Below are 27,170 nucleotides of genomic sequence, written 5' to 3' on the forward strand. Positions count from 1 at the left end.
AGCATTTTTGGAAAGGCTGTAGAATGTATAGTCATTTATCTATTTGTGTGTGCTTGTTTTCTGAAGTCTGTAGTAACATTAGGAGCTGCTGCTGGAGGAATACTGGGAGGCTGTATGGTGGATAAAGTTGGGAGGAAGTTGAGTTTGATGCTGTGCTCAATACCATATGTCTCTGGGTTTACAATTATCATATCCGCCCAGAATGTCTGGATGCTTTACATTGGACGAATATTGACTGGGTTAGCCAGTGGCATAACTTCACTTGTTGTTCCAGTAAGTGAAACATTTTCTATTTCTTTCTTATTTATTCCGCATAGTCTGGAAAAATGTTGCATGAGATAATATAATCTTAAAACCAGGAGTGGCACCACAGCTATGGCACCCATACAACCTTAACTTTACCCTGTAGTGACACCACGCGATACCCATATGACTATGATCATAGCATATTAGTGTTTGTGGTCTTTAAAGTCAATGCTATTTAATATAAAAGATGGATTACGTTTATTTCCTCTTGGTGTGTCTCTGAAAGGTGAAACTTAGGTGATTTGGGTTTCCCAATGGCATTTCCAATCCTCAATATGTTTGGATTTCTTTTCAGTTTAATGTTAACTCTGAATTTCCCAGGTTTATAGTACTTGTTGTTAGTGCGTCACTGTAACACTTTTTAAAAAAAAAAAATATTATTATTATTTATTTTAAATTATTTTTGGTCTTCACTCCATTTTAACACAGTTTTAGTACAGGAATTTCCTTGTCCTTCTTAACATTTATTTGTTTAATACATAAAGAGTAAATAAAACCAAGACTACATATCTTCAATTTTTAATATCTTTCTAAAACTTTAACTCTTAGGGTCAGATTCGCTACTAGGCTGTAGCAGCTTTACAGCATTTTGGAGCAGTGCAAAGCAGGCAGAATGTATACATCAGTTTACTTCTATCTCCTGACTTTCATTTTTCCCTGTGCGTGCACATGTGTGCGCACACACACTAGTTTTCCCCTCAGTTTCCCCTACCTTCACCCCTCCCCTTCCCTTTTGTCCTCCTTTGTGAGCAGATCTAGTGTAATTCATAGTTTTGAAGGGATCCCAGTGTTTCCAGCTCTTGCAAAGTAAATGTAACCTTAAGTCTCTGGAATTAGACAGCAAATAAAAATTCCAAAATTCATTATTGGCTTAAATCATGAGACTTCAAAAAAATTTGTTTTTTAAACATTTGTGGTTGGCATATTGTATAGCTGCATTTTCCATTACTGAAAGTTTATTTGTTGTTAGACTGCATTAATGACTTCAGAGAAACTCTCAGAACTGTTCACTTTCAAAAGGGCTGCCCTATTCTGTTCTATAGGACTGAGGCCTCAGTTAATTAGCCTCTGGCTTCAGCCCTTATTGTTTGTTATAAGAGATGGCAGCAACTTTGAAAGAAAGGGGTTCTTTGTGAAATTATCTGAAAGAACACTTATTTGTCCGTCCTTGCCAAAGAAGAAACTTTCCCTTATGAAGAAAAATGGCATTAAAGACCATTAATCCTATTTTCCCCCGCTCCTCCCCCCAAACAACAACAACAAAACAAAACCAACCTTCAAATGTAGCCTATTCCTCAGAGGGATTTCAATTATATGGGAATTTTTAAAGTCTATTTTGTTACTAAAATTATTAGGGGGACACAAGGTTTAAGTCCCAATGCAGGGATGACCTGGTATTTACCAGAGATTGATTTGATTTGTTGGTTGTTTGTTTTTACCAGGTAAAATCATGGTTGTTACTGCCCTGGGAAAAACTAGTTAGTTCCAATTTAAGGCATTTTCTATTTGAAAAACTATTTTATGAATGCATATCACATTACACTTAGTTTTAGTTACATATGCAGACTGGCATCCGAAGAAGTGGGCTGTAGTCCACGAAAGCTTATGCTCTAATAAATTTGTTAGTCTCTAAGGTGCCACAAGTACTCCCGTTCTATATGCAGACTGTGGTTACATAAGGCAGCAGGGTTGAACAAATAAAATGTAAAACTGCAATTATGATATGGAATGTATGTCTATATATTTTGGTTCGGTATTTTTCTCAAGGAAGTTATACATGTCATTTCTCCTATTTCAGTTCTCAATATTACATAAATAAAAATCAAACATTTTGATTTGATGAAAAATGAGAATGGAGAGGTGTAGGCTTGAAGCATTAAGCAATCAGAAGCCTGCAGAATTGCACACTACCATTCCAGATCAATTTGGCCATACAGCATTTGTAGCAGAAGACAAACTTTGATGTAGTGAGCCTATTCCTCAGTTTTGAATGGATGTATCCAAATCTTTTTAAGCTTTGTTCTATGCTTGCTGGACACTGATGCAATTATTTTTTCTGCTTTAAATCTCTATTTACCAGCACCCTGTCCTAAACTAGTTTTTCCCAGGAAATTGTGAACCCTGACCCAATGTGAAGTTTCTTATGGGACTATCTTAAAATGAACTTGTTTGACATAACTTGAACAGATTTTACTTTTAAATTCTTAAAACTCATTCTCTGCCCAAAGAGTAAGGACACTGATTTGGGACGGAGCCAATATATTCTTCATATGTAACAAAAGATGAATCCCTGCTTTAAATGCAAAACCTAACTCTGTCATAACTATGGAGCCATGGTGGACACCTCCATAATCGCTTATAGGGCTCAACTGACTTTAAAAGTGGGGTTTTATGATAGTGTGACACTGCCAGTATAGTGTATGGTGAGGCAGGAGCTGGCAAAATCAGATTTCCATTATCTGAAACAGAGTAGGAAGTATGGAGTTTTTTATGTTGAATTAAAATGCTAAAGTCTTAAGCCATGACCTACAAAGGGTTCTTTTCAAAATACAAGAACAAGGGGCCACCAAATGAAATTAATAGGTAGCAGGTTTAAAACAAACACAAGAAAGTATTTTTTCATGCAACGCACTGTCAACCTCTGGAACTCCTTGCCAGAGGGTGTTGTGAAGGCCAATACTATAACAGGGTTCAAAAGGGAGTTAGATAGATTCATGGAAGATAGGTCCATCAGTGGCTATTAGCCAGGATGGGCAGAAATGGTGTCCCTAACGTCTGTTTGCCAGAAGCTGGGATTGGGTGACAGGACATGGATCACTTGATGATAACCTGTCTGTTCATTCCCTTTGGGGCACCTGCCATTGGCCACTGTCGGAGGACAGGATATTGGGCTTAATGGACCTTTGGTCTGACCCAGTATGGGCATTCTTATGTTCTTAAGGGTTGTGTGCAGCTGAATCCCTCATGCACAGAGCCCCATTCGAGTCAGTGGAGTTGTCTGGGGCTCCACCTCTGTGTATCTGTTACCAGAACTGTGGACTTATTTTGTAGTTCACATTCAGCATCCATGTCTGGGATGCTAACTTATTGTCTTCTATGCAAGTGTTGGCATTTTGATTTCTGTTAATTTTTGGCACGTTTGTTGGTATTTTTGGCAGAGCCTTTCATGGAACCAATGTAAAGTCCCAAAAGTGACACTGCTGGTTCCAGTCGTTCCAGTGTAGCTGCTTAAGATTCATGTTGGGACAATGTGGCTGTATTTTAACAAGTTCTTTTCAATATCAGCTGTTCTTACTTTTTAAAAACTTTTTTGTTAAAATATTTTCTAATTATGCATTTTTAGGTGTATATTTCTGAAATATCCCACTCAAAAATTCGAGGAACACTTGGCTCATGTGTTCAGCTGATGGTGGTGACTGGTATACTGGGAGCTTACGTTGCAGGTATTGCACTTAGTTATACAATCCTAGAAATGTTGGGCTGGAAGGGACTCTTGAGTGGGCATCAAATCCAGCCCCCTGTGCTGTAGCAGGACCAAGTAAACCTACACCATCCCTGACAGGTGTTTGTCCAACCTGTTCTTAAAAACCTCCAATGGAGGATACCACAACCTCCCTTGGAAGACTGTTCCAGAGCTTAACTACACTTAAAATTAGAGATTTTTACGTAATAGCTAACCTAAATATCCTTTGCTCCAGATTAAGCACGTTACTACTTCTGTCTTCAGTGTACGTGGAGAACAGTCCTCTTTCTAATAGCCTTTGACATATTGGAAGACTGTTATGAGGTCCCACCAGTTGTTTTTTCTCAAGACTAAATGTGCCTAGTGTGTTTTTGTTTTTAACCTTTCCTCATAGGTCAGGTTTTTCTAAACCTTTTTATTATTTTGATTGCTGTCCTCTAGGTTCTGTCCAGTTTGTCCACTTCTTTTCTTAAGTGCGGTGCCCAGAATTGGACATAGTACTCCAGCTGGGGCCTCACCAGTGCCAAGTAGATTGGGACAACTACCTCCCAGGTCTTGCATAAAACATTCCTGTTAATACATCCCAGAATATGATCCTCTTTGCATCACATTGTTGACTCGCATTCAATATGTGATGTATAATGTTGTCCAGATCCTTTCAGCGGTACTACTGCCTCACCAGTTATTCCCCATTTGATAGTTGTGCATTTGATTTGTCCTTCATAAGTCCTTCATACTTGCACTTGTCTTTATTGAATTTCATCTTGCTGAATTCACACCAATATTCCAATTTGTCAAAGTTCTTTTGAATTCTAATCACAGAACCATAGATGATTATGGTTGGAAGAAACCTCAGGAGGTCATCTAGTCCAACCCCCTGCTCAAAGCAGGACCAACACCAATTAAATTATCCCAGCCAGGGCTTTGTCAAGCTGGGCCTTAAAAACCTATAAGGATGGATATTCCACCATCTCCTTAGGTAACCCATTCCAGTGCTTCACCACCCCACTCCTGGTGAAATAGTGTTTCCTACCTAGACCTCCCCCACTGCAACTTGAGACCATTGCTCCTTGTTCTGTCATCTGCCACCATTGAGAAGAGCCGAGCTGCATCCTCTTTGGAACCCCCCTTCAGGTAGTTAAAGGCTGCTATCAAATCCCCCCTCATGCTTCTCTTCTGCAGACTAAATAACCCCAGTTCCTTCAGCCTCTCCTCATAAGTCATATGCCCCAGCCCCCAATCATTTTTGTTGCCCTCTGCTGGACTCTCTCCAATTTGTCCACATCCTTTCTGTAGTGGTGGGCCCAAACCTGGACGCAACACTCCAGGTGTGGCCTCACCAGTACCGAATAGAGGGGAATAATCACTGCCCTCGATCTGCTGGCAGTGCTCCTACTAGTGCAGACCAATATGCTGTTAGCCTTCTTGGCAACAAGGGTACACTGCTGACTCGTATCCAGCTTCTCATCCACTGTAATCCCCAGGTCCTTTTCTGCAGAACTGCTGCTTAGCCAGTTGGTCCCCAGCCTGTAGCGGTGCATGGAATTCTTCCGTCCTAAGTGCAGGACTCTGCACTTGTCTTTGATGAACCTCATCAGATTTCTTTTGGCCCAATCCTCCAATTTGTCTAGGTCACTCTGGACCCTATCCCTACCCTCCAGTGTATCTACCTCTCCTCCAGCTCTCTCTCAGCTTAGTGTCATCTGTGAACTTCTGAGGGTGCAATCCATCCCATCATCCAGATCATTAATGAAGATGTTGAACAAAACCAACCCCATAACTGACCCCGGGACACTCCGCTTGATACCGGCTGCCAACTAGAGAGCGAGCCGTTGAGAACTACCCATTGAGCCTGACAATCTAGCCAGCTTTTTATCCTTAACCTGTTCTTTCACCACTGAGGGCTGCACAGTGCTTGGCCTCCAAAGTGCTTGCAACTCCTCCTAGCTTGATGTTATCTGCAAATTTTGTAAGCATACTTTCCACTCCATTATCCAAGTCATTAATGAAAATATTGCATAGTAGTGGAGCCACAACTGACGCCTGTGGAACCCCACTAGATACGTCCTCCCAGTTTGACAGTGAACCATTGGTATTGCTCTTTGAGTACGGTCTTTCAACCAGTTTTGCATTCATCTTCTAGTAATTCCATCTAGACCACATTTCCCTAGTTTGCTTAGGAGAATGTTGTGTAGGGCTGTGTCAAAAGCCTGACTAAAATTAAGATGTATCACATCATCTGCTTTCTCCCATCCACTTGGCCAATAACCCCATCAAAGAAGGAAATTAGGTTGGTTTGGAATGATTTTTTTTTTTATAAATCCATGCTGGCTATGTGGGATGCAGGGCTAGTGAAACTTCTCCAGACTTCAGGAGGAGAATCAACACATACTCAGGGAACCACTTTGAGGAAGGGGAAATTGTACACAAATTGCTTTATCAGCAGAGCTAGTACAGCTCACTATAATGCGGACAAATGTCAGCTGATTCTCTTCATTTATGTTCCTTCCCCTTCCTGCCTCAGGAATGGCACTCAGATGGCGCTGGCTGGCTGTGCTATGTTCTTTCCCACCCTGCATAATGCTCGTGTTCATGTCCTTCATGCCTGAAACACCTAGGTTCCTGCTGAACCAGAAAAAACGCACTGAAGCTATGGCTGCTTTACAGTTTCTACGGGGATCAGAGGTGGACCATGAATGGGAATGCAGGCAGATTGAAACCAGTGCAGAGGAGCAGGTGATGAAGATTTTTGTTCTGGGTTACCCTAAAAGCTTTTTTTATTCAGTAAAGAAGAAACGTGGTTGAATATGGTTATTACATACTTTGTGTATATGGTCAGAGATAATAGTGAAATAATTGTTTCAGGACTTGATTGTTATCTTAAGTGTGACTTCTTCCCTTCTCCCTCCGGCTGCCGAATTACGGTATAGGAAATGAGACTAGAACACTCTGCATCTATACCTGTGTGGCCTGGTTTGCACATTCTTAGGATCCAAAGCTCCCACTGAAGTCCGTGGGTATTACAGATGCATGTGGAATGGAGGATCGGGCCTCAAATCCCATTTTTAATAATTTGTAGCAGGTACCTAAATCCTTTCAGCTCCTCATTTGCATTGGGTGATTAAATAGCTGAACAATATGGAAAAACTAGGAGGAAATGGAAATAGTAGAAGTATTGGCCCAAAATCTTCTCTCTTAATGCTGACATAGGTTGGTGAACTTTTTTGTTTTTGTCGTGTCGTTTTCCCCCCCCCCCCCCCCCCCCACACACACACAAAGTGATCACTCTATACCTGACTTATCAGTCCTCATTCTGAAAAGCAACCTGCACAACACTTTAAAAAAGATGAGCCTGGGAGTTTGAATTCATAACCTTGCTAGATACTTAGTAAAGACACTGGATTTATAGATTTCAGAGTAGTAGCCATGTTAGTCTGTATCAGCAAAAACAATGAGGAGTCCTTGTGGCGCCTTAGAGACTAATGAATTAATTTGGGCATAAGCTTTCGTGGGCTAGAACCCACTTCATCAGATGCACAGCGTGCTGTTAATTGATTTTTATCTCGTTAGACTGACCTCACACTTGGTAAGACAACCCCCATCCTTTCAAGTGTGAGGTCAGTCTAACGAGATAAAAATCAATTAACAGCACGCTGTGCATCTGATGAAGTGGGTTCTAGCCCACGAAAGCTTATGCCCAAATTAATTCGTTAGTCTCTAAGGTGCCACAAGGACTCCTCGTTGTTTTTACTGGATTTATAGCTAATTAAACAATCGGTAACTCACTCAACCCCCCCCCCCTTTTTTTTTTTGGTCCTATTTCACCTTGAATGATCCCTTAAATATGTACTATTTGTTTGATCTTATATTTAGCAACACTGAGTACCTTTCCCAGATCTTAAAGAGCTCTGCATAGCTCCAAAGTTTGTCTACCTCACCAACAGAAGTTGATACAATAGAAGATCTTGCCCACTTTGTCTCATAAATAAGAGCACAGATTAGCCCCCTCAATTTGTTGTAGAGACCATATTGACCAAACTACTAAACAGGTCTTTTTATAGTTTGGACTCAGATATTTGTAGAAAGTGAATACCAATAAATCTCTCATGTTTTACAAAGGGGTTTGTGGATTTGGGTATCTTGTGAGGGCTGGATGATGGGGCAGTAGGAGGGGAAGGCAGAGACTTCAAAGGAAATTGATGCCCGGTTTTTCTAAATTCCCTGCTGTGGCTTCAAATGTTGCTCCCTCAGATGTCCAAATACTATGGTTCAGTTATAGTAATGGGAACTAAGGGTAGAAAAAATCAGCATTATTTAAGTACTGAGAGTTCTCGAGTTGTTCCAAACATAACAATCACATTCATTATACCAGTTTAATAGATTACTTAAATGGGGGACTTGCTCTGTTTGTGTGTGACCAAGTGCCTGGGATAGACCACACTGACAATGTCCTGCTCGGGGCTGACTGCCCTATTTCTCGCAATCACCAAAGCTGGTGGTTTACACTCTAATTAGATTCACCAAACCGGTAACAAAAGAGCTTCTGCAGTACCAGACTGGGTAGCCAGAAGCCAAACACCGTACCCTTTAGGCATTCTATCTCCTGGCTCCAATCCAGACAACCAAGTCTAATATAGCAAGAGGTTATTGAAAACCCGTTTCACCTTATTTGAGGTTCTTTCTAACCCCAAAGGATCAGACACACACATCCCCAGGTCAATCTGAATTTCAGATCTTCCCCAAATATCACACTGTCAGCCAATCCTTAGCAACTAAAGATTTATTAATAAAAGAAAAGAAGAGTTATAAATGGTTAATAGGTTATTTACATACTAATGATTGCAAAGTCCTTATATCAGGTTTGTAGCAGTGATGGAACAGACTGCTGGCTTGTAAAGTCTCTCTGGTGACTTCTAAAAGATTGGAAGGTCCTCAGTCCATAGTTCAAGATGTTTTTCTTTTTGTTGTAAATCTATAGTCCAGAGAATTAGAGCAGGAAAGAAGCAAAATGGAGGTGTCTTTATATTCTCCTTCATGTACGTGGAAATTTACTATATCAAACAAAGTCCACAGCCCCTGTATGTGAAAGCTACTGTCCCAAGATGGAGTCCAGGGTCACATAAGCGTATCACAAGCTCCTACATGTTTTGCTGCATCACAGGGGGTGGCCATTAGCTCCTTGCTATCTGAGGCATCCTCAAAAATGCTATCTGGACAGGATGAGTTTCTTCAATGGCCCATTGGAGAATGGAGTGTCCCTGATGGGCCCTCAGCACACAGATTTACATCAGGGCTAGGCAGTTATTTAGCAGACTACAACACGTAGCCAATATTCATAACTTCAGATACAAAGATGATCCATGCTTATAAACAGGATAATCATACTTATCAATGGAAAAGTTATTTGCTATCTTACATGACATTCTTTGTACAAGATTTATGGAAATTGTATAACAGTGTTAACAGTAATATAAATGGCCACCTTTCCTATATGCAGCATCACAATATGGTCTTATGATAGATCTGAATCTCGGTGGTAGCACTTCTTCATTCAGTTATGCAAATCAAATAATTGTCACTGAATCTTTGCCTATGTCTTCTTTATAGCACAGACTAAGTGTTGCGGAATTTAAGAATCCATCTATCTACAAGCCATTTCTTATTGGTGTGGCACTGATGTTCTTCCAGCAAGTAACAGGGATTAATGCAATTATGTTTTATGCAGAAACTATCTTTGAAGAAGCTAATTTTAAGGTAAACATTGTTCACTTCATCTTTCTAAAATATAATAGATAAATGCAGTTTAGCCAGATGTTACACTTCGGTACAGAGTACCAAACAGAAACCATATAAATTTGGTGAATCTGTTGGAGTGATGGAAAAATGTTAAGTCTCTGTGGTTTTGTTTGTATGCAGGTATCTGACTGTCCTTGTTGGTTAGTTTTATTAAGTTTCTTCAAGGAAAATAATATATATTAGACTGCTGGTCAGCAACTTTGCCTCCATTTCCAGGAAATGTAGTATAAGGTGCCAAAGCCCACTTGGTCATAGGTCCACGCAGAATCTCTCTCACCATGGTTACTATTGTGTGCTTCAGAGGAAGTAAAATTGATGTGTCAGGTGAAAGCTAAAGTACAGCAATGGAGAGGAATAATTGCTGGAGTGGATCTCTACAGAAAGATCAGGACATTTTACTAGTCATAATTAAATGCTATTTTTAAGTTAATGCATCATGCGAAGTGCTTCTGTCTGGTGTCAGTTTTCAGTTTAACTGACAAAGATATGCTCTGCATGTTAGAATCAAACTATTTAAAAATATTTGTGGTTTTCTTTTTTTGTTTTTCTTTTTCCCCTTTCCTGCCTTCATCCTCCACTGCCTCAATTTCCCTTGTGTTTCTTGCATAATCTCCAGGTCATCCACAGGTATAGCAGTGACAGAGGCTTGTGAGAGAATCAGCTGCTAATAACAATCTTGTGTTAGTTTTCTGAATGAAATGAATAAAATTGAGCCTTCATGTATATTAATAAGAGCAGTGGTTGTGAGTTGGACATCTGGGGTTCTATCCTTGACATTCCTGTTAGTTGCTTCTGACTTTACCAAAGTCATGTAATGGAGCCATAATGTTGTAATCCATGGCTACCTAGGAACTTCTCATCCGCACAGTATGGCCATTCAGAACCTTATGGTAGCAGGATGATCTACAGTAGTGATGGCCAAACTTACTGACCCTCTGAGCACATATGATGATCTTCAGACGTTCAAGAGCTGGGGGTCTGCCTGCCAGTGCTTGGGGCTTCAACCCCACGGCGGAGTGGTGGGGCTAAGGGCTTCTGCCCTGCAGGGAGGGGGGCCTCCGGGCTTCAGATGAAGCACCAAGCTCTGGCGGGCGCACCCCATGGGGTTGAAACCCCAAGACTCCCATCCCTGCTGGGGAGAAGAAGCTCTTAGCCCCACCACCCCTCCACAGGGGAGAAGCCCTGAGCTCTCTTCCCTCTTCCTCTTCGCCCCCCCCCCCCCATCAGTCTGGTAGGCAGAGAATGGGGTGAGGGGTTGTGTGGGCTCTGCAAGCTGTATTTTAACTGTAAAAGAGAATTGTAGAATCTTTTTAATTTTGTGGTGCAGAATCCCCCCAGGATTAACTTACCTGGTGAGGCTTAATGCTTGAAAAGCATTTTGAGATTCTCATATGAAAGGTATTGTGCAGAAGCACAGTATATTAGTTAATACAGAGATGAGACCAAGAGATCAATACTGCATACAAAATAGCAATACAAAATATGCTATTTCTTTTCTACCTGTAGCATTACTGGAAAATCCTAATCACTTACTGAACACCATGACATTGTTACTACAGATTTCTTTTTTCTCTTACTTTCAGGACAGCAGAATGGCCTCTGTTGTTGTGGGTTCCATACAAGTGTTTTTCACAGCTGTGGCTGCACTTATTATAGATAAAACTGGGCGAAAAGTACTGCTTTCTATTTCAGGTAAAAAAAAAAAAAATCTAATCTTAAAATATAAAATACATATGAGATGGCTGGTTTGAATCAACGTGAATGGATGAGGGAACATCTAGACACTATTTTGTCTTTTCCAAACCATACTTAAGAATCTGTCTCTTTGGAGAATGTGACTGAAGGAGTTAAAAACCTAGGTCCAGACTTCTCCTGTGTCCTGCATCTTTTTGTCTCTGCTTTGTGCCCTTAAGTTGCCACTGTGTATCCTACATTGTAGGAATCCTGCTTCCATGTTGCCAATTAATAACTGAGAACGTAAACTCCAGAAGCAGTACAATGAGTTTCTAAACTCTTTGTGAGGCCTTTTATTTAAAGGCTGGGACAATGACAAAAGTGTCTTTCATCATGCAAAAACTTGCCTGCATTTTAACATTCCAAACTTGGGTCAGATATGCAAAAGCTTAAAGATAGTTTCTGTTGGTAAATGTCCTCCTTTAAGAACAATATTGTTTGTAATACCAAAAATATCCTAGCTTGCCTACTGCATGAAGGTTTGTAATTATGCAATGAAGTGGTTTATTTTAAAACTTCACTTCTGTAGACTTAGTCTGGTGATTTAGAAGAAAAGTTGATCACAACTTATACATTGCACTGGAGAGTTTTTTTTTTTTTTTCTTTCTTTAAGTACCATTGTCTTCTGAAATTAGTGAACACTTCTTGTTTACTTGTACCTATTTCACAAGTAGGTTTGGTAGTATTAATTATATCAAGCAGGATTAATTTACTCTAACATGCATATATGTATACAGTATATTTGAATCCTGTAATTGTATGTATATTCAGTGATTGCTGAGGTTATTGTAATTCTAGATACTATTCTATTTTATTTTTGGTGATCTCTCACTTGAGTCATCCTGTACCAAATAGTTCCAGAGGTAGTTTCTAAGGATGCTATTCTTATACCATCATTGTGGGCAAAGCACAGATGTGAGGAACTTCCATAAGAGGCTTGGGGTTTTTTTTGTATTTAATTTACCAATTCTGGTCTCTCGGATACAAATCTTTTCCAAGTGGCAATAAATCTGCAGTTGGTTCTTCTTCACTTTTGCAGGGGTCATTATGGCTATCAGCACTGCAGCATTTGGGCTGTACTGTAAAGTGATCCTTCCAAACCCTCAGAATTCATCACAACCTGACTTATTGACTACACTAAATTCAGCATCTGTAGGAGCAGAAAACAACCTAGCATGGTTGGCTGTAGTGAGCTTGGGGCTGTTCATCACTGGTGAGTGGTCTGCCATTGTAATCCTGGGCTATGCAAAAAAAAATTGTCCGCAACTATAAAAGCACTTGAGACAGGAGTACTGTGTACCTCAGAAGTTCTTGAGTATGGCCTTACAATAGTACTGATCACCTGTGACCTGTTGACTCAGCTAAGAGTTGTGAAAGCATAACACTTTTTGGGGATCAAGCTATAAGGTTCTGCTCCTGCAGTCTGTACTACACTCAGCAGGGACTCCTGAAAGGGTGTAGGATATGGATTAATCAGCCTGGACCACATTCTTAGATCGATCGATCTATCTATATATCTATTTTAAATTGTGTTCACAACCAGTAACCAGAAGCATTTTTTTTCTTCCTGCACCAGTCAAAGTGAGGTAACTTTTAGGTTAGTGCAGGGCAACTGAAGTTAAAAATGTAGATTTAGTTTTGAAGAAACCTCCACTTCAGTGAGAGGTAACAAAAAAAACCCCTCTCATTTATCGAAGCGTGTTATCAGATGGTGGGGTTAATAATTTTTGGGTAGTGTTGCAACAAGTATATACCAGTTTTGGAGTATGCACTTCAGTACTGCTTTCTAAGTGAAATGTTCCCTCTACAGCAGTCTGACAGGACAGTAGTTAGAGTTGGGGTAGAATTAACACTTATCACAGAACAGGCTTTGGCATCATTCACCACTTGCTTCTTTAAATGCAAAACAAGTTTACTTTTCACCTTTATTTTCAATTTCAGGTTTTGCCCTTGGTTGGGGTCCCATTCCTTGGCTGGTGATGTCTGAAATATTCCCACTTAAAGCTAGAGGGATTTCCAGCGGTGCCTGTGTCTTAACAAACTGGTTTATGGCTTTTTTAATAACCAAGGAATTTCATGATCTTACAGTAAGCACCGTATAACCCTAATTATGAGCCTTACCCCTTCTGATTCATGGTGAAAGTTGATAAACAATGCTGTTGGCAAATCACTAAGCTATGCTCTTCCCTCGTAATGAGGTATTGCAAGTAGTCCTATGCAGCTTTGTGTTTTCTCATAATAATAATAATTTTCTTTTTCTTTCAGGGCTTCCTGACTTCCTATGGCACTTTCTGGCTTTTCTCTGTCTTCTGTGTTCTAAATGTAATTTTTACTGTCCTGTATGTGCCTGAAACAAAAGGAAGGACATTGGAACAAATAGAGGCTCACTTCCGAAGATCACCTGTGACCTGAGGTTCTTTCCCTGTAGGAAAGTTTTCCTGTTAGGTTACTGTTAGTGTTATTGCCTAAACTTTCCAAGAAACATCCTCTGGGTTAGTAGGCTGCACCTGAATTCATGATGTGGTTAAACATGGTTTAAATCAACTTCTAATCAATTTTGTTAACTTTGGCAAAAATCTGAATTGCACTGTGGAGAACCAAAACATTGTTCTCATATGCATGTATGTATTCAGCTTCTTTCAGGTATACAAAGCAGCAGGTGGTGCTAATTCACTGTGATAAATGAGTTATTCTCTTCTTTTCCCAGGCCTTGGAGCTTCATTTGGGCTGTCACTGTTTTCTCTTTCCAATGTTCCCTTTACCTACTGTAGATCAGTTATGAAGGCTGAATAACTGCTTTTAATAGATTAGCTGGTATGCTGTTCATTCCGTCTCTTATTGCATGAGCCAGTCCTTTGTGCTAGGGATTGGAAGGAATCCCCTCTTCCCTGGCCCAGTGTTTAGCATAGTGTATGTAGTATAAATGAAACCTACTATTGCCTGAACTGCATTAACTTCATACCCTATTTTGATTCTTCCACTGTCTTCACCTGTGCTTGTATGGGTAGTGGCCTGACTATTGAACAAAGTCCAGGCCATTGGTGAGTACAAGTCCTGCAACTAATGCACTGCCATCAGCCCTCTTCAGATGTTTGTATGCTTGCTAAATTGCTGAACACCCTCCAAGAGCCCTAATGGCAGGAGGGGGTTTGAGCACCTCAGGGAAATATCATATTTAGTTGTAATCTTGTGGGAAAAGCAGGCTAAAATAGAGCACTTTTCCTTCTGAAAGCATTGAAGGCACAGAATGTTCATATACTTAAGTTGCAAACAAATGTTGCATATGCAGGCCCCTACTATACATGGGCAGAGAGAAATTTAAGACCTCGGGGGGGAGGGAGGGGGAAGACTATGGCTAAATAGTGAGTAAGGGGACAGGCCCTATTGCTGATCCAGGCAGATAAGCTGGCCACATCTCTGTTTAACTATTTCCCAGAAATAAAAGTACACGTTTCCATTTGCTATGGCAATACAAATAATACTATAACCGTCTCAGCAGCATGTCAAGGCTGTATGTAGCTAACAAAAGCCAAAACTAGTGTTGCTATCTACAAATTTCACCTTTATAAGCCTGATAGCAACTCTTCACTCAGAAGTTACTATTTCTATTACATTAGTTATTAGGGCACCATTGGCACTGTACAAACTGCGGTAGACATAGTCCCTTTCCCATAGTTCAGGATTCCACCTCAAGGAAGCATTCAGGTTGTTATATAGTGTTAAACACACATTGCAGCATTACTCTAGAGTCAGTCTGACTAATATATAAAATGTATGCATCAATTTTCTATTTCAAGCACTTTTCCTAATTTTAAAAACACATATTAACCCAGCACACTAAATCCATCTTAAACAGGTCTTAAAAACACAGCCTTTGGAGACCTTCCAACCCAACCTGCATCTAAGAGCTCAAATGTGTCTCAATGGGCAATGTTCCTTTACCCGCACCTGGAAAAGCATGGGCGAACAGGCACGTATTTTCCGTGAGTAACTTAATTAAAAGGTAAAGGGCCCAGGTCTCCTTTCATTAACACCAGTGTAATTACTGACTTCAAGGGCATTAGACTGGTACAAATCAGGAGTAACTGAGAGGAGGGTCAGGCTGAAGGCCTGCTAAATCATTCCTGAACATAAGAAAATGCTGGCTGAGTGAGACTGGAGTGAGAGCTGTACACAGGTAGCAGGATGCTATGAATGTTCAGTGTGTGACTAAAATAAAAATCAGTGAGTTAGAGACTTGATAGGGAAGTAAGACTGGATTGGAAATTCTTTAGCAGTACAGCCAATTGCTGGGTGGGCCAGAAAATTGGTTTCTGCTAGCAATAAAAGGAGAAAACATCCATATCACAAAGGGATCAGATCCGTCAGCAAACCCTACAACTGCAGCTCTCTGCAAAGATCTGTACATTAGCAGAGTCAGTAAAATGTGCAAAACCAAGCAAAATTACCAAATATAGTATTTGTGGCCACAAACTAGAAATGAAAACAGAAGCATGATACAAACAAAAAGGAGCAACTCTGTAAACAATGTGACAGGAGAAATGGAAACAGAACTTGACTAATGCAAAATATGAATGAGTTTACGCAGACTATCTGAAATAAGACTTAGACACACACACAAAGGGGGGGGTGTCCCTGAGTCTGGGAATGAGGGGTGCCAAGGCAGAGACATCTCCTTGTGCAGAACCCTTCCAGTGAATAGGTGGGGGAGAATAAAGATTATTACTTTAGAAGCCCTTCAAGGCAGGAAGGGCTTCTGTTCAAACCCTGCTGATACATGTCTTCTCGTATGAAGTAACTAATAACATCTCTTAAGAGAAAAAATCCCAGAAACATTTAAATAAGGAAAACAGTGACCCAAAGTTGCCCCTTATGAGAATAGCACCACTCCTTCCAGACTACAGAAGAATGAACAACATGAGTCAGAACTTGGAGAAACTACCACCTTTGGAAAGGAAAGAAAAGCACTGTTCAGTGCTTCATTGGTCTAATGATTCATTAGTAAATACCAAAGAAACAACAGGCTCATGTCAAATTTTATAAATATTTATTACATCTCAATGAACAAAAAAGTACCTGCTGCTCCTTCACAACAATGGCCTATTGCACTTAAAACAGCTTTAGTTATTATAGTAATGGTTCCCTTTCTTTACAGGCTACATTCAAAACATGGTACATATACATTACTTGCAATTAAAAACAGTGGCAATACAATAGATTTTAAGACACTTGGTGGTAGTTAATTTTTAGATCACAAAGGTTCAGCAACAGTCTAACAGTACATAATCATTGAGGTACATAACCCACTGCTAACATTCAAACACTTCAATAAAACAAAAATCAGGGTTGACACAAACTGCTTTGTACAAACCTTAGAATCCTAACTTCTTCCATTCAACTAGATAAATACTTAAATAAGAGGCAGTAAATACATGTGCAAAAATATTCCTGTTTTCTTTTTTCCTCAAGGCTCGTAGTATTGTCATGAATTCACATTTACACAGATAAACAAAGGCTGCCGTTGGTAATTTGAATGTCACTAGTAGGACTAGGGCAAAGCAGACATGCATTATACTATACTAAAAATACATTTAGTAACCTGGCTGCTAGGAAAGACATTTGCTGCCGACTCAAACACCAGAATTTCCTGCATCTTAGAAATGAAATCCAAATGTCTCAAGGTCGAATTTATTCAATCACAAAACAAAATCCATAAGAGCTTATTCACCAACACCAGAAGGACATGAGAAAAGATCTCTTTAGCTAAAGTGGCAAACGCTGGGTGTATAAACTACCACACCAAATCACAGCACTATTCATTTTCAATTTTTTGTTCATTCTCACAGAAAGCTACAAATATGATGTAAGAACACAATGAACGGGGAAAGGAATATCCTTTAAATATCATTATAAATGTATGTGCCAACACACCATTTTTAATTTCCTGTCTTATAAGGAGGAGTCTAAACTTAGCTGTTGATGGACAGTGTTAATAAACTTGAGTGTGTTTTCCAAAATGTATTCCAGCCAAATGATTGTGCCTAGTATGGCATGAGACAGACTAGTGAGCTACATTTGTTAACTAAATTTGTTAGTCTCTAAGGTGCCACAAGTACTCCTGTTCTTTTTTTAGTGAGCTACAAGCTATCAAAAGATCGTGTTGCTCTTTAGAAGCATTTTGCTTCATGCTACTGAAAGGGAATAATTAGCAAGGCAGTGCAAGTCTTTAGAATGGCCAAGCATACCTGACCTCAATGATGGACTTGAGAGGGCCTTAGAGACCCAAGGTAGGTGAGGTCGGAACTTCAAGTTGGTCCAATAAGAGATATTACCTCAGCCACCTTGTGTGTCTACTATCCTGGGACCAATGGGGCTACAACAATTTAAGAGGACATTACAGTTACCCAAAAGGCAGACTATAGGCTGACATAAATCCAGGGAACATGCACTTGGAACAGCAAGGTGGGCAAATCCTGCCCATGAGAGTTCGTAATGCCATGTATAACACACCCTGCCCTAAGGCAGAACTCTCTAAAAAAAAGCTGACATCAGACTGGCCGACTCAGTATGAAGCGATGAAATCAGCTACAAGCATGGTTGAGGGCTCTTTTTGTTCAGAATATCACCAGGTTCAGTCATCAGTCATATTAGCAGGGTGTTCGACTTTACAAATTACATCCATGCTGGGTACAACTATAGTAAAACATGTATCTATGCTGTGCCAGGAGTCCTAGACCATTGTGGTATCAGAGGTAAATTGACCAATCACTGCTTTTATAGCTAATTTTGCATGCAACAGTTTCACTCGTTGTATGAGGGAGCTTACATAGATGGAGGATTACTTGGCCCAAGTGCTATAATCATGTGGTAACATGAGCTTTCAGCTATTATATTAGGGTGAGCAGATGTCCTGATTTTATAGAGACAGTCCCGATTTTTGAGTCTTTTTCTTATATAGGCGTCTATTACCCCCCCACCACCTGTCCTGATTTTTCACATTTGCTGTCTGGTCACCCTATAATATATTCACTCACTCACACACACACTCTCTCTCTCTCTCTAATAACAAACACATTTATCCCTAGTCTCTGTAGAAGTACGGCACCTCTGTAAGTTGTGAGAAGCAAAACTTCAAGTCCCTCACCCCACATGGAGCGACAACGGTTGACTATACATGTACTGCATTCTACTTAGGTTCTTGCACTATTTCCAGCATGCTGGTATTTGTCTCTCCCCCCCCCCCCCCCCTTCAAAGTTTAAAAACAAATGTTGGCCTTTATTCCCCACAGTTGTTGTTTTTTTTGTTTGTTCGTTTTTTTGGCTTTGTTTTATATTAATTTAAAGACAACGTGAGTTGCCACGAAAGAACACTACAGGACAGAAGTGAAATTTCATTTGGCTTCCAAAGTGGTAAAGTGTCACCATTCTAAAGTTCCTGCAGGCACTACTCCTGCAGGAATTCTGCAGCAAAAAATTAAAAATTCTGTGCACAATGTTTTAAAATTATGCAAAATTCTTCACATTTTATGTTTCAAAATAACACTATATAATCACACCACTTTCAATTATTTTGGTAATTTATTTCATAATACCTGTCAGCAGGTATGTCTGTAATAATACAGACACACACAAAAAATCCCACAGGAGTAGAGAGTTAAAGAAACCCCTACGACAACCCAGTTCCTGCTTCTCTTCCCCTCTCCCCCCAAAGCCCAGCAGAGGTGCCAGACACCCACACTTCCCGCCCCCCAAAGACCAACTACAGCCGGGGGCCCCCACCCCAAACCCCCAAACCCCTTTCCCCCCCCCCCAGAGCCCAGCTGCCCCCCCCCAGCCCAGACACTCACACCTCCTACCCCCTCAGAGGCCAGCTGTGGGGCCCTCCCCCTGCCTAGACACTGACAGACTCCACCCTCCTAGAGTCCAGGGATCCAGAGGGGAAAACAGATTCTGAGTTTCCTGTGCACCCCCAACCTCCTTTCAGGACATGCTGGGCACTGCAGCTGCTGGGAACCCTCCAGTTTTTCCCCCTCACTCCCCAGCCTTGTCTTCTCTTTGTGAGCTGGGCTCTATGGGATCTAGTGGCCCCTAGTGGTGGCCAATATCTCTGCTGCCCATTTCTGGGGGTGGGGGTGGGGGGAGGAAATTCTGTACGCCCAACATTAATTTCTGCAAAATTCTGCATTGTAGTGGTGCAAAATTCCCCCAGAAGTAAGGCACAAATTCTTTGGCCAGCCATGGGAAAGGCCTGCCTCATCACACAGGAGCTTGCTCCATGAGGTGGGCATAGTTCCATTGTTCCTGAGGAGCAGAGCTGACAAGGGTAGTCAAGGTCCCTTAAGTAGCTGTCCTTAAATATGACTCAACATTCTATAGGGAGCCTGTGGAGTAAGTGGAATGCAGTGACAATTTGCTCTCAGTAACCCAGGCTGCTGAGGTAAGACACAGCTGTATTCTGACCAACTATATTTTTTTCAGGCTTTGTGCTTTCAACTCATGTAAGTTATATTCCTATAAAACAAGTGAAGTAGTAAAGACTATGTGTATGAGCAAGGCTAATTCTATCGGCCAGGATGTGCTGTAGTCCCATTGCCAGTCCCAGGGGGCAAAGTAAGTTTCTTGCAGATACTCAAGGGAGAGTTCAGCATCAGCGAGGAGCCTGGAAGAGCCCTTCAGCTGTGATCTGTCTTGATCATTTGAGAGACAAGGTGGGTGAGGTAATATCTGTTATTGGACCAACTTTTGTTGGTGAGTGAGACAAGCTTTTGAGCTACACAGGGCATGCCTCCACTGATGGACAGTGTTTTGGTTTTTCAGTTGTTCCCCTCTACCTACCAGCATAATCCCAGTCTTGCTCGGTTGTAATTTCAACCAGCTTTTTCTCATTCATGTGCTGGTCTTGGCCAGGCACTGAGACAGCTGGGTCTCAGGTTGTGACAGGCAGGAGGAGTTGGCTTAGTTGTATAGTGCTAAAATGTGCACTCAAAACATCTTGCAAATTCTCAGCAACTAAAAAGGCAAAGGGAGAAAACTTCATAAGTGAGGATCCAGGTGGCACAAGTGCAGTTACCCATCACTACATCCCTCAAAGAAGCCATTTTCATTTCTCTGGAGCCCCTGATACCTCTCTCAGGCAGCAGAGTATCCTATGTGTATGGACATTTGCCATTTATCCATGCAGGGCAAGAGATCATCCATCAGCATCTCCAATACTATTTCTATTTCAAATACTGGCCTGTAACCTGATTGGGAAGGATCTAGGATACTGGCTATGGAAAGCCAACTATTTGACATTATAACTACTGTATTTTACACTATGACCTCCTCTCTGACTCTTCTCTCCCCCATATTCCCGTGTGTGCTCTCTTGCGCGCGCGCGCGCACATACACACTCACTCTCTCTCTCTCTCCTGGATATGTGGATACTCATTCTGTGCCCCACACAGCCTATCTGATCCCACCAGCCCTTTTTCGGTTCCCCTTGGCTATTTTGCTGTTCTCCCTACATTTGCCAAGACATACTGATTAATCACTGAATCACAGAAATTATAGACAAGAGATACTTGTTAGGGCACTCAGTCCACATTTCCTGGACAAATGCAGGTCATTTTCCTGTGATCTGGTGCTATCAGAATTATACAATTCATAGATTTTTAAGGGCAGAAAAGACTATTATGACTTCCTGAATAACACAAGCTATAGAATTTCACCAAATGATTCCTGCATCAAACTCAGTAACTTCTGGTGAAGTTAGAGCATATCTTTTAGAAATATGTCCAATCTTGATTTAAAGCCACCAAGTGATGGAGAAGCCACCACATCCCTCAGTAGGTTGTTTGATCAGTTAATTACCATAACTATTAAAAATCTGCACCTTATTGCCAGTATTTGTCTCCTTCAATATCCAACTTCTGTCTGTGCTCCTCTCAGCCCTTCTTATCTTGCTTGGTGATATTATCTGGGAGCCACCTGATGCTGCCATTACTGATGGATTTCAGAATTCTATGAAGATTAGATAGATATAGCTTGGAAAATTTGTTGTTGCTACTGTGATTAGGCTCACAGAAAAGGGCTGTTTTCCTGAGTATCTGACTAGAATAATTTCTTACAGTCCCACTGCTCCAGAGGTAACCATAAATATGTGCCTCTGAGCTTTCCTGTATATCATATACTCAGCTCCTGCCAACTTCTCTCATTTCTCCATTCCTGAGGCCTTTCCTGACTGATTATTAGGGTTGTCAATTAATTGCAGTTAACTCACACGATTAACTAAAAAATTAATCTCAATCGCAGTTTTAATCGCACTGTTAAACAATAGAATGCCAATTGAAATTTATTAAATATTTTGCATGTTTTTCTACCTTTTCATATATATTGTATTGTGTTGTAATTGAAATCAAAGTGTATATTATTTTTATTACAAATATTTGCACTATAAAAATCATACACAAAAGAAATAGTATTTTTCAATTCACCTCATACAGGTAGTATTAGTGCAATCTCTTTGTCGTGAAAGTGCAACTTACAAATGTAGATTTTTTTTTGTTACATAACTTCACTCAAAAACAAAATAATGTAAAACTTCAAAGCCTACAAGTTCACTCAGTCCTACTTCTTGTTCAATCAATCACTAAGACAAACAAGTTTGTTTACATTTACAGTAGATACTGATGCCCTCTTCTTATTTACAATGCCATCAGAAAGTGAGAACAGGCATTTGCATGGCACTTTTGTAGATAGCATTGCAAGGTATTTACGTGCCAGATATAACTTAGAGAATTTTTCACTTGACCAGAGCTCAATTCCCCCTCATGCTTCGGCCACCATTCCAGAGGACATGCTTCCATGCTGATGACTCATTAAAAAAATAATGCAGTCATTAAATTTGTGACCAAACTCCTTGGGGGAGAATTGTATGTCCCTTGCTCTGTTTTACCCGCATTCTGCCATATATTTCATGTTAGAACAGTCTCGGACGATGACCCAGCACATGTTCATTTTAAGAACACTTTCACTATGGATTTGACAAAACGCAAAGAAGGTACCAATGTGAGATTTTTAAAGATAGCTACAGCACTCGACCTGAGGTTTAAGAATCTGAAGTGCCTTCCAAAATCTGAGTGGGACAAGGTGTGGAGCTTGCTTTCAGAAGTCTTAAAAGAGCAACACTCTGATGTGGAAACTACAGAACCCAAATGATCAAAAAAGAAAATCAACCTTCTGCTGGTGGCATCTGACTCAAATAATGAAAATGAACATGCATCAGTCTGCACTGCTTTAGATTGTTATCCAACAGAATCCGCCATCAGCATTGACACATGTCCCCTGGAATGGTGGCTGAAGCATGAAGGGACATATAAATCTTTAGCGCATCTGGCACGTAAATATCTTGCGATGCCGGCTATAACAGTGCCATGCGAACGCCTGGTCTCACTTTCAAGTGACATTGTAAATAAGAAACTTACAGGTTCTAACATTTTACGTTGTTTTATTTTTGAATCCAGTTTTTTTTTTACATAATTCTACATTTGTAAGTTCAACTTTCACGATAAAGAGACTGCACTAGATTACTTGTATTAGGTGATTTAAAAATATTTTCTTGTTTTTTTACAGTGCAAATATTTGTAATAAAAATAAATATAAAATGAGCACTGTACACTTCGTATCCTGTGTTGTAATTGAAATCAATATATTTGAAAATGTAAAAAAATCCAAAAATATTTAAATAAATGGTATTCTATTATTGTTTAACCATGCGATTAATTGCACGATTAATTTGTTTTAATCACATGATTAATTGCAATTAATTTTTTTAATCACTTGACAGCCCTACTGATTATGCAGCTCTTTGCTAAGTCCCTTCAATATGCCCTTTTAGCTCCCTCAGCAGCTTCAGGCTCTAGCCAATGCTAATTTTTATATGCTGAGTTGTGTGGACTCTGCTAGAATATCAGAAGAGAACAGTTCCATGAGCTATTTCAATTTACAATTTGATATTTTGACAAACCAAAACAAAATTTCCAGTTAAATTTTATTTTAACTAAAGCCTGAGTTTGCAACATGAGTATGGGCTCCAAAAAACCCATGAGCATATGCACGTACAACTAACACAACAGAAGCAACATAATGGAACAAGGCTGAGGATACAGAAAGGGAAAGAAAAGACTATTGTTTCTTTCCGGATGAGCTGTTAGTGCAGTTAGTGCTCCTAAAGCGGGTGCAATGAGCCCCCATACATGTTCACTTGCATGATAACATGGTCTGCCCTGAATATAGTTGTATAAAGAAATACTGTCTTTCACACACAGAACAGGCCCCAGACGCCATCAAAAGTAAGTGCCACCCTTGGCATCTTTCAGCTTCATTTTTCAACCAGAACTGAACTGGTAAATGATATAGGGTGTATAAGTTCTTTCTAGTGATTGTGGAGTGCTTTCTCACAAGAGTTGAAATCTCTGGCAAACAATTTCAGCTTACATGCTTTTTCTTAGAATTACAACACACAGATTTACTGGTTTAAAAATACAGTAATACTAATCACTGGTTAAAATACTTTCTTCTAATGAAAGAATGATTGCAGCTGAAAATATTGCTTCTTTCCTTGATCAGCTGTTACAGCTGAGAATAAAAAATGATCCTTTAAATGAAGTTAATTAATATTTTCTTGGTGGAGCAATTAGCAGCTACCTATACTAGTAAAAGGTTAGTAATAGAGTACTAGACAGGAAACTGGATTATATTCAGATACACTCATTTAAAAGACACAAGTTTTCATTTGTTCATGCTAAGAAGGAAACAAACTATGACACCAGCATGCCATCCCTAAAATAATGAAGACGCTGAACTATTTCTAAGAAATAATTTGTAAACAGAGCTAACGTCTTAAAGTAAAAAAGGAGGAAAACATCACATTTTCATGAAAAAGCAAAACGTTTTGATTTTTGTTGCAAATTGATTTTTTGGCATACAGAAAATGCAGGAAAGGTCTCAAGAATCATTTTGTAGGTGAAATCTGTCCTTCATACATCAAAAGGTTTATTGTTACTATTTCACCACAAAAACCTAGCTGTTCAGTGAAATTTCAGCCTGGATTCACTCAGCAAAATGTAGCTATTTGGAGCAGTCTAAAATTTTATCATTTAAATAGTTAATGCACAAGCAAATAGCAACAAATACAGATGCCTGCATGTTAACAGGAGGTTCATCTGCAAGTCAAAACACTGATAGAAAATGGAATGCAAAATCAGATGCTGGCTCCTACATACTGTGTTTTCAAGAAGTCTGCAGATACATAACAGGGATAATATTCCAGTTGCTTTGTTAGCTGATGCATCTCTTTCTTCCTTTATCTTTGATTTTCAATTTTTAGAGGAATAATTTGAAAGTTCATATTTTTCTACAAAATTCTCCACATTCTGGAATTTTTACTCCAAATCATGTTTTCGGGTCCCTCTCAGAAAAAATTACATGGAATGATGAGAGCTAAGAAAGCATATTTGTATCTTATTCATAGATTCCAAGGCCTGAAGGGATCATTGTGATCATCTAGTCTGACCTCCTGTATAACACAGGCCATTTAACTTACACAAAATAATTCCTAGAGCAGAATTTTTAGAAAAACATTCACTTTATTCTCTGTAATTTACTCTCACTGTTAGAAATTTATGCTTTATCTTACCTGATCTTCATAGAATATCCTTGGTTCTTCAGTAAACATTATAATAGAACGGTACCACTTCAGGGACAGATGATCCTGGCTGAAAAGAACTTTGTCACAAGTTTGTTTTTATCTTTTAAAAAAATTGGAATAAATTAATTTTCTTTATAAAGATCATCTTTCTACATGACACACTGTGCTATGGAACAATCTGTAATATCAGCGGCTGCAAATAACACAGCTAAGTGTTACTCTCATTCACGTACTCCAAACATAAGTTCAGAGAGAATAAAAATGAATCCTTTTATTTACTTAAAATTATCATCCTAAAACGACCATTGATATCTACCACCTTGCTACAATACAAACCACTGGTTCTTTAACTGAGAAAGGTAAACATAAAGATGGCAAAAAAGCTTGGGTTCTGTAGAGAATATTCACCAATATACTCTATTTCCAGCCATATGTTATCACTAAAAGCAGTGTTGTGACATTGCTATAAGGCCTTCAGAGTCATAAGAAAAGGAAAAGGAGAAAATAAGGGACTCAAGATTGTCTTCACTTCAAGTCAATGATGTCTTCATCAAAGGAAGTAGTGAGATGAAATGGACTGCTAGATGGTGGGCTCTCCTCCCGGTTTGCTGCAGTATCAGGATCTGAACTAGTGGAAAGGTGACGCCCTTCAGAACTGCTTTCAAAAGAGCTTGAAATTATCCTGCAGGAAGGAAGGCAAAATCTCTGTGAAAACACTTACATCAAAGCAAGAAGCAAATGAACAGTTATCCCTGGGTGCAACCAGGTTAGTTTGAAGACAGATCTCTGACCTCGGAATAGTCTGACCCCTCTCTTTTTAACTCTGATTTTTCAGAGTATTCTCTCATATTCCCACCAACCTGGACAATAGAAAATGCACACAAATATCAAGTTTACAGACAATCAAATATCCCTAGCAGTTATTGTTCATGGATGGCATCTTAAATAAATATTTTATATTGTCATTTCTAGTCAAAATATTTAAATCAATTTACTTTTATTATCTGTAATTTAAATTTGTGTTAATGAAAAAAATCACCAGTCTGTCATGTCTCGGCCAAATCCTGCCTTTTCTCTTCTCAAGTGTAGATTCCATAGTGCACTGAATATTGCAGGGAGCAGGAGGGCTGAGGGGGAGGCAGTTTAGAGAAATTCTATATACGCAGCAAGGACTGTTGAAAAGAGGGAACAGGGCTTCTTCTCCATCTTGGTGAGGTTCCGCGCTTCTTTCTAGCGGTGGGTCAGGATAGCGTCTCCTCTCTCAGAATCCCCCTCACTCAGTTTATGGTGGGTGGGGAAATTCTGTCTCCAAACGGCCTTCCCATTTCTGGGCCTACTAAGCCCTCACTGCTTCACTGGGGCTTCTGGCCTCCTCGGTGGACATCCAGTGAGAGGAAAAGGGGGGGGGGGCGCTGGTCCCACCCTCTACTCCGGGCCCCAACCTAGGGACCCAACAAGTAGCAGCCTCACACTCCAGTTTCCAGGAAATCTGCTAGCTTCCCTGGGTTACTTCCCCACCCCCATTTGGCTTATTGTCCACACTTTGCTTGGGCAGGGTTCCGCCCGACTGTCCTGCCGGGGTAGGGAGAGCCCCTAGTCTCTGGTAATCCTTCTGGGCATGGCAGCATCACACCAAACGCACGGCTCAGTCTCTCCCCTCTGGCAGGGTCCTTTTTTTCAGGTCTTTGGCCCTAGAAGGGTCCTTAGCTCCTGCTTAGGGTAGGGTTTCTCTCCAATCTCTATACCTGTGGAGTTCTCCCTGGTCCTTGTCAGCTCCCGCACTGCTCAGCTCGCCTTCACTCTCACAACACCTATCACCCCCCTGACTGGCAGTGCGGGAAGGCTTTTAACCCATTCTGGCAGGTTTTTAATTGACTCCAGGTGTCCTAATTAACCTGGAGTAACCCCTGCTCAGTTACCGGGGAAGAGGGACCTGCTTATCCTGAGGCTAATACCTTCCTTCCTGCACTCTACTGTAGCTGTCTGGCCTGACACTGTCACACCAGTGAATCCATAATCTGCAAATCTGTTTGCCAAAATCCTTCTGAGGGAGGCCCAAACATGGTTACCTTATCAAGGCCCATTTAGTCTGGTTTTGTTCATAGGTCCATGATTTGGTTCCTAGGTATACAGCCAGATATAATTCAAAAAGGCTATACACACCTAGAAACCAAAGATTAT

The 27,170-nt window shown here is 40.3% G+C and overlaps 2 protein-coding genes across 16 annotated transcripts in view; one reads left to right on the forward strand and one right to left on the reverse strand.

Moving 5' to 3' along the window:
* SLC2A8 (solute carrier family 2 member 8) overlaps positions 1-17,316 on the forward strand; it is a 20,931-nt gene extending 3,615 nt beyond the window's left edge. For 4 of the 5 annotated variants that reach the window (XM_034752115.1, XM_034752113.1, XM_034752112.1 and 1 more), the window contains 8 exons: positions 67-273; positions 3,650-3,749; positions 6,294-6,505; positions 9,377-9,523; positions 11,149-11,257; positions 12,339-12,512; positions 13,241-13,386; positions 13,565-17,316. In XM_034752115.1, coding sequence (XP_034608006.1) covers positions 67-273; positions 3,650-3,749; positions 6,294-6,505; positions 9,377-9,523; positions 11,149-11,257; positions 12,339-12,512; positions 13,241-13,386; positions 13,565-13,711 — 1,242 coding nt within the window. In that variant the 3' untranslated portion in view covers positions 13,712-17,316. The remainder of the gene's footprint in view (positions 1-66; positions 274-3,649; positions 3,750-6,293; positions 6,506-9,376; positions 9,524-11,148; positions 11,258-12,338; positions 12,513-13,240; positions 13,387-13,564) is intronic. The other variant, XM_034752116.1, reaches the window with a different exon arrangement.
* A 1,822-nt stretch (positions 17,317-19,138) lies between these two features.
* GARNL3 (GTPase activating Rap/RanGAP domain like 3) overlaps positions 19,139-27,170 on the reverse strand; it is a 236,060-nt gene continuing 228,028 nt past the window's right edge. For 9 of the 11 annotated variants that reach the window (XM_034752047.1, XM_034752050.1, XM_034752055.1 and 6 more), the window contains 3 exons: positions 25,519-25,671; positions 24,978-25,056; positions 19,139-21,301 (listed from right to left, as the gene is read on the reverse strand). In XM_034752047.1, the coding sequence (XP_034607938.1) occupies positions 21,281-21,301; positions 24,978-25,056; positions 25,519-25,671 (253 nt within the window). In that variant the 3' untranslated portion in view covers positions 19,139-21,280. Of the gene's footprint in view, positions 21,302-24,977; positions 25,057-25,107; positions 25,672-27,170 lie in introns of those variants that run through there. The other 2 variants (XR_004643325.1, XM_034752049.1) reach the window with 2 other exon arrangements.

The sequence above is a fragment of the Trachemys scripta genome, chromosome 17, assembly GCF_013100865.1.
Source record: "Trachemys scripta elegans isolate TJP31775 chromosome 17, CAS_Tse_1.0, whole genome shotgun sequence".
NCBI lineage: Eukaryota > Metazoa > Chordata > Testudines > Emydidae > Trachemys > Trachemys scripta.